Below are 7,935 nucleotides of genomic sequence, written 5' to 3'. Positions count from 1 at the left end.
GAAATTTTATCCAATAGCCATCTTACAATAGTCATACGTTTATTTTCTCCTTTCTATATGATCGTATAATCTTATTTTCCTCAAATTTGTATAAGACTTTTAACAATCTAATACAACGTTTAATTTGTTTGTATAACACCAATCTTCTCTTACTATTATCCTGTCTAATATTTCGGTTCATGTTCCTTCTTGAATGACCCTTGAGGTCATCTTAGAATGATTTATCTAGTTGTTGGTCCTCTGACCATTCTAGTCAATAGTCTTCCTCACATTCGTAACATTTTTTTTGTTATATCTGAACCAACTGTTCGAATTTTTACTTCCATAACTCTTTTTATCTGTCAATATTCTATAACTTACTTCCCTTTTGTACTAAACTATAACCTTTCGATATTCTAACTTTTGAGTTTTAAATCCCTAAGTAGGATTTTCAAACTTATTTCCAACAATAAAATTCTGTCCTGGCATAACTATACCAAAACAGATGCCGTTGGCAACTATTCTCATCTTGGTGTATTATCGAGTAGTACGTAGCTCTATACAATAATCTCAAGTCAGTATTGTAATCTGCAGCTTACAGTATAAACATCAAGAACATTGCATAGCTACTACGATACATCCCAATAGATCAAACTTTCCTATCTTTTATCCTTTTCGAATTCACTAATATTCTAATCTTATTCTGATTACAATATCCATTAGCAATTACTAACAGTAACATCCTTGCCCTCATCTAGAGCAATTCCATTACTGCATCTTACTTTTACATCCTCTTGCCTTACATTAAGTAGGCTCGCCAATTAGCTTTATAATTTATGGTGTGTTAGAAAATACTTTTCGCCGATAAACTCTTTCAAAACTAATTTCACTTATTATCACAATCCTTATCTTAAAGGACTAATCACTAATGCATCAAAATTTATTCCCCCTGTAAAGGAATAACAATAGAACATATAGTTCTAACACTTACATAAAAGTATGCAACTCCAGGTCAAACAATACATACATACATATATATATATATATATATATATATATATATATATATATATATATATATATATATATATATATATATATATATATATATATCTTAGTTACTAATTGAGAAAGTACCAGCACTAATGTCAAAAGTCTCAGCCTCTTCTCTTTGCCGTATAGCGTATACTCCAGCTGGAGCATCACCCTGTTCTGGCTGATTCACAGTACTCTGACTTCTAGGTGTACTACCCCTACCTCTACCTCTACCTCTACTAACTGATGGTGAACTCTTTGGGGTAGAAACTTGGGTTGATCCCTTTGGTGTAGTAAATGATCCAGAATGACATGGATTTACACAATCCCTAGCAAAATGACCAGTCTCTCCACAATTAAAACATGCTCCTATGGCTCTATAACATACCCCATTATGTGGTTTACCACAAGTTTCACAAAGTCAATCTGATAGCGCATTTCTAGGTTTCTGCTGAGTTTGCTGATTGGATCGAGGCGGTTTCTGTCCAGAAGATCTATCTCTACCGGACTTCTTACTACCTCGGTTGTATCCACCAAAGTTTCTCCTCTTTCTAGTAGGACCACTAGAACTCTGTTCTACTGACTTTCCCTCTTTTTCTGTCTTCTCTGATTTCTTTTTCTCAGGAGCCGCTTCAGATTCAATTCTTTCTAATTCTAGTGCTTGAGAAATAAGTTCAGAGAAGTTGTTATGTTTGAATCCGACCACTTGTAATCTGATACTAGGCTTCAAGCTGGTTTTAAACCTCTTGCATCTCTCCCTGCTGGTAGAAAGTAGACTTACTGCATAATGGCTTAGGCGAGAAAATTTTGTTTTATATTCAGCCACTGATCTACTCCCCTGTTTCAGACTTAGGAACTCTTGCAGCTTCTGGTCTACATAAGCATCAGGGACATATTTTTGTCTAAATTCCCTGAGAAAGTCATTCCATGTTAGCACTGCAGGTTCTACCAGACTGTGGGGAATGGTTTTCCACTAGTCATAAGCATCCCCCTGTAGCAGAGATACTGAGTATTCAAATCTGAGCTCCTCCGTGCAATGCAGTTTCTTGAATACCCTATCCATCCTCTCTAACCCCTGTAGCAGAAATTTTGAGATTTAACCCTAATAGACTTTGAATTGAATTTGGCAATCAATGCTAACAAAAACATGACTCAAAATATGGTATGTGAGTGCAATTAGAATTAATAAACCTATTTAGTAGGAAAAAGTCAACATTTTGACTTCAATAGTACAGTAAATAGTAACCCCAAAATACAAAATTCAAATGATACCAATTTAAGCAAAGTTAAGGCTACAACTAAGTAGGTATGAAATAAATTAATGAATTTATTATGAGATATGGTACTGAAATACTGTAAACTGTGTGTTTCAGTTAAAAAAGAGACTAGAAAGGGATCTTCAAGGAAAAATCAAAATTTGGAATAAACTAGTCAACAAAGAGGTTTGTGCACAACTAGTACTTTTATTGGTTATGTTTCTTCATATGTCTTTTGACTAAATGACTTTATTTCTTATTGTATTATGTTTATCAAATATTGAATTCATCTCAACAATTATTGAAATGTGTTATGGTATGAATGAGTTTAGTTTTGGAAAATGAAATTAGTTATGATTTTATTTTGTCATGAATTGAATAAAGTTTGCTTTGAAAAAATTTTGATTGAAACATACTTGACATAGGAAATGGATAAAATTTGTTTTGAATTGTGATGAGCATAAAAATTATTGGATATTAGAATTGACATTGAATTGAATTGTGTTATAATTTATGCTCACAAAAAGGACAAAGAGATTTATGATATTGTTTTATATCTCACTATAGATGCTTGGCTAGGTTATTACCCGTCTCTCTCATTTGTTGAGGAGACAATGAAGTTAGCTTTGTTTTGTTTTGAATACCATGGTATGTGCACAGGCTTAGATTCTCCTCTTATTAGAGGTTAGATCTAAGTTTTTCATTAGCTCTTTCAAAAGTTTCATTATTGTGTTATGTACTGTGCACTATGATTAGACCTTCCCGAGCATAGGAAGTTAGAATCCTGATTTAATCTCCCCGACCATAGGGAGTTAGAATCGCCCTGAAGATGGCCCATACGGATTAGTCTTGCATAGTTAGTGAGATAAAAAATAGGTTTTGAATAGTAAGAAATGTGATTTCAAATGGGATTTATGCATAATTGTTTTTATTGGAATTAAGATTTGTTTCTATAAATTACTGGAATTACTTTAAATGTTAAGTTATGATTTGATAAATTGAAATTCTTGAGCATAGTCATTTTAATAAATGATTTATTTTATTGGTGACGAATATTTCGGATTTTTGGAATTTTGATTGAATTTCAAGATTTTCAAATTATTTGCTATAATTTTGTCAATGTATATAGTATTACATTTTAAATTATGGTTGTGCACCACTGAGTTCACCACTCAGCGATAGCTTTGCATGCTATCGCAGGTGAAAAAAGCATAAAGCAGTTGAGTAAGCTTCCTTGAAGACACATTGGATCTGGCTCTGGGTATATCATAGGTATACCCTTGTACATAGATTTTGATGTATGCATGTAATTATATGTATGTAAATTAATTGAGCAGTTGTAAAAGAACTTTTGTAATGTTATTTTAGTGTGTAATTGAAATGAAAATTATTTGTAATATTAATTTTAGTACTTTAATGAATGTACTATTTAATTTCTTCTTGAGTTTGAATTTATGTATGATTTCATTTATGATGAGTTTGGGTTGAAAATGAATTGAGATAGTTGATGCAAATGATTTATACATTTTTGAGATTGAATTGTGTTGAGAAATGATTTGAAATGGAGTTATGATTGAGCAAAAATATTGGAAGTGTGTTTCTTTGCAGGTTTTGAAAAACTGTTTTCTCAAAATACAGCAGGAACTCTGCCGGAATTTTTGTAAAAATTGCAAAAATTTTAATTACCGAAAAATTTGATTTGTGATTTAGTGCTAATTAAAGGTTTTTAATTTTGTGAAAAATTTACCACCAGAAAAAAAAATAAATGAACAAAAATTATTTCAAAATCCCTTGTAGTATATTTAATGGGTTACTGGTAGGCGAAGTACGGTAATTCATTAGGTGTATTATGGGATCATGTTATGCCTTACGGAAGAGTAGGGTGTGACAGAATTAATGTTGAACAAGTGAGAATTGCTTGGAAAAGTGAAAAATCAAGTATGAATAATGGTGTAGGAATTTCGACCAACTTGGAATAGGTTAGGGTTTATTGTGATTTGATGAAATTGAATGTGAAATTAAACTTAGATGATGATGATTACATAATATATGTATTGGAATTTGTTTAAGTGGCATGAAATTAGGAAGACAAGAATTAGCGTTTTGGGTGGAAATTAGGGTTTTGAGGATTTTGACCAATTGATGTTTGTGATGCTCAATTATGGTCAATTAGGGTGCTTATAAGTGCAATTTGATGAATGGAATTGAAATGAGTGTGAATATGGAATGGCTAAATTCTGGACAGCCTGACCTCTATCCATTTAAGAGGTTATAAGCTGAATTGTATGACTCTAATTGGTGTGAGGAAAATTGGAAATGAAATTAGGGTCACAATGCTACATTTTATGAAGGAACCTTGCCCAAAAAGTGACCACAAGTTGGTCTAAAATTTGGTTGAATCCAGAATTGGTGCCCTGATTCTGGGCAGAAATGACCAAATGAACAGTACATGTTCAAATGGTCATAACTTTGTGTAGAGAGGTCCAAATGACCTGACTTTTAAACCATTGGAACGTTTAAATATAGTAGAACAACTTTCATGAAGAACACAAACTCAAATTCTGACTATAACCTAGTCAAATTGCTAGTCAAATTTAGGTCATCAAAACTGCTAGAATCACATTTTGCCCAAAAAATCTGGAAATAACCAAACCGGTCAGTTATGGTAAAAATGCCATAACTTGAGCTACAAAACTCCAAATGGAGTGATTCAAAAAGGGAATTAAACTATACACGTTAAGGAATAACTTTGATGAAGAAAGTTTAGTCAAATTTATACTATAGATTAGTCTAATAGAACAGTAAAAATTAGTGACCAAATCTAAAATTTTGAGATTAATTCTAATAGGCCTTGAAATTCATTTGGCAACCAATGCCAACAAAATTATAACCCAAAATGTGGTATGATCATGTGTTTAGAAATGGTATACCTATTAATTATGAAACAGTCAACATTTTGAATGAATAGTGATGTGCATAGTAGCCATAATATTATTAAATACAAAGAACTCAACCCTTAGGAGAATCCATAAGTAAAATCAAGTATGCAAAAAATTTAATTGTTGGACTAATTATTAGAAATGGTTTGGATGGGTATTGAAACACTTCTATTGTGTGTTTCATTAAAAAAAGAGACCGGGAAGGATAAGGAAAAAATGAGTCACGGAAGAGAGGCGACTTATTAAAGGTTTATACACAACTAATCTTCTCAATTGATTTTAATTTTGTAAATGAGTTGAATAATTTGTAATTGTAATGATTTGGATGAAAGTATGATTTCTCCTTGATTTTTATAAATTATATGTTACCAACCCTATAAGGAAAATTTCATTAAATGAAATGTGTTATGTGAATTGAAATGCAATTATTTGAATAGAAATTTTATGAAATTATTTTTAAACCACAGTTAGCATGACAGTCTCGTTCGGAGCTCCCCAGTAGTAACAGGTACTTGGGGTTTGATAATTAAAATTGGTTATATCTCCCATTAATAATGATTAGTGGGATAAGATTATATGAGTACTTATTAGCTAGCTAGCTAGCCCTTCCCTCATTAATAACGGTTAGTGAGGTGATTTGCTTTGTCGTGGTGTACAACAAAGCATTAATCATAAAATTTTGTATCATGGTCTAGACTGTGTGTTCTTGGAAACAGCTTTTCTTTGTGATTTATGAAATATAATTTGAAATAAGTGGTTCTTATTGACTTGAAAATTTGGAAATGCTTTATTAGTTATTAAAATCTTGATTTGTTAAGATTTGATATATTGTATTTTATAATGAGTTTTAATTATTTTTAGTTGTGTACCACTGAGTAAATTGCTCAGTGATGGCTTTTCTTACTGTCGCAGATAGGGAAAAGGATAAAGCAACAGAGTGAACTGCTATAGTTGCAGAGAAGCACATTTTGAGGATCTTTTACGGGTATAATATTTTATACCCTTGTAAATTTTTTTTGATGTAAATTTTTATTCATATGTATCTATTGAACTAGTCGAGCAGTTGTACAATCAAATTTGTAATAATATTAATATTTTGTTTTCTTTTTGGAGTTGCAAATTTTATATTTGAGTTGACTGAATAAAATACTGTTGAGATTTGTGACAATTGTGTTGGTTGTGATTGAATGGTGTTGAGATTAATTGGAGTTATGGATTTCATATATATATTGGGAGTATTTTTAACAGGTTTTGAAGAACTGTTTCCTCACTTTTTAGCCGATACTCTGCCGAAATTTTCAAAAAATATTCGTAATACCAAATTAATCAAAAAATTTTGGCTCATGACATAACTTTAATTAAAGGCTTTTTATTACTTGTTCATCATTACCTCACACTTCGAAATGAATAGAAATTGGTTTAAAATTCCTTGTAGTATATTTAATAGGTTATCAGTAGGCGAAGTTCGGTAATTCATTAGGTGTACAACGAGATCATGTTTTGCCTTACAGAGGGGTAAGGTGTGACATATTTTAGTGGTATCAGAGCAATGTTTTTTAATAAGCTTTGAATTATGAATTTGAATTATTTTCTTGATTAGAATAACTGCTCAAGTGTCCTTAATTGATACATATGATACATTTACATCGTGAATATGAACTAATGGAGGGAAATCTCCTTTTGTTGTTTGTTCAAGAGATAAAATATCCTCTAATTGAACATGGAAGAGGGAGATCACTCAGTTGAGCAATCAGTGGTAGCTGAGGTACAGGGTGAAGCCCCAGCTCCCTAAAATGCTGGAGGGTCAACTGCACCAATTCCCCCAATGCAGCGATTCCTTGCTCAAATTGCTCAACAAATGGCAGCTTTATTCTAGCTTTATTCCCTGCTTAACACCAGCAGAGATCGATGTAAGTGGTTTGAGGCTAGTTTGAAGCCCAGTTTGAGGATGCAAGTAGTGGGGTTTAGACATAAAAATTTCTCTGAACTGATATCTCAAGCCCTAAAATTGGAGAGAATTGAAATGGAAAGGGCACCTTTAAAGGGATCAGAGGAAAAGGAGAAGGGTGGAAAGACTACTGGTCAAGCTCCTGATAGTGGATCAGGAAAGAGGAAACACTTTGGGGGATCCAATTCTCGCAAGTCTGGTAGAGGTAGATCCTTAGGACAGAGGCCACCTCGACTTAGCCAGCAGAAATCCAGAGGATAACCCCAGTCTGTACCTATGAAATATGTGAAAAAGTACATGGAGGGGTCTATTACAAGGCTATTGGAGCCTGCTATAATTATGGTGAAACTGGCCATTTTGCCAGAGATTGTGTGAGTGCTTGCAGACCTACGCCATCTACTACAGCTGAAGGCTCAGTTCAGAGTTCTGCCTCCAGAGGTTCACAGACAGTTAGCGGAGGCCGAGGCCGAGGCAGAGGCAGGGGTAGTACCTTTGGTAGTCAGGCCATAGTCAACCAGCCTGAATAGAGTGGTGCACCGGTTAGGGTATATAGCATATGGCTGCGAAAAGAGGTTGAAACTTCTGACATAGTTGCTGGTACTTTCTCTATCTTTAAATAAGATGTGTATTTGCTATTTGATTCAGGTTCTACACACTCTTATATTAGTGCCAGCATCGTTTGTTGTATTGCTGTTTCTTATGTGAAATGGATTTTGAGGTGCTAGTGACTAGTCAGTTAGGACAAGAGGTTAGGGTCAATAGAATGTAGAAGGACTGT

At 33.2% G+C, this 7,935-nt stretch overlaps 1 protein-coding gene across 1 annotated transcript; it reads left to right on the top strand.

Moving 5' to 3' along the window:
* Nucleotides 1-7,232: 7,232 nt before the first annotated feature.
* Nucleotides 7,233-7,684, top strand: LOC131180651 (cold shock domain-containing protein 3-like). The gene is made up of 2 exons (XM_058148001.1): nucleotides 7,233-7,362; nucleotides 7,452-7,684. The coding sequence occupies exons 1-2, from the start codon at nucleotides 7,233-7,235 to the stop codon at nucleotides 7,682-7,684; spliced, it is 363 nt and encodes a 120-aa protein (XP_058003984.1).
* Nucleotides 7,685-7,935: the final 251 nt, after the last annotated feature.

Source organism: Hevea brasiliensis, chromosome 6 (genome assembly GCF_030052815.1).
Source record: "Hevea brasiliensis isolate MT/VB/25A 57/8 chromosome 6, ASM3005281v1, whole genome shotgun sequence".
NCBI lineage: Eukaryota > Viridiplantae > Streptophyta > Magnoliopsida > Malpighiales > Euphorbiaceae > Hevea > Hevea brasiliensis.
Note: the sequence above shows the minus strand (reverse complement) of the source record. Positions and strands in the feature narration are given on the sequence as shown.

What these genes read in the sequence shown, in the direction of transcription:
- LOC131180651 (XM_058148001.1), top strand. Translation starts at nt 7,233, where the DNA reads ATGGAAAGGGCACCTTTAAAGGGATCAGAGGAAAAGGAGAAGGGTGGA. An exon ending in TTCTCGCAAGTCTGGTAGAG is followed by an intron (nt 7,363 to 7,451) that starts GTAGATCCTTAG and finishes TATGTGAAAAAG; the next exon opens with TACATGGAGGGGTCTATTAC.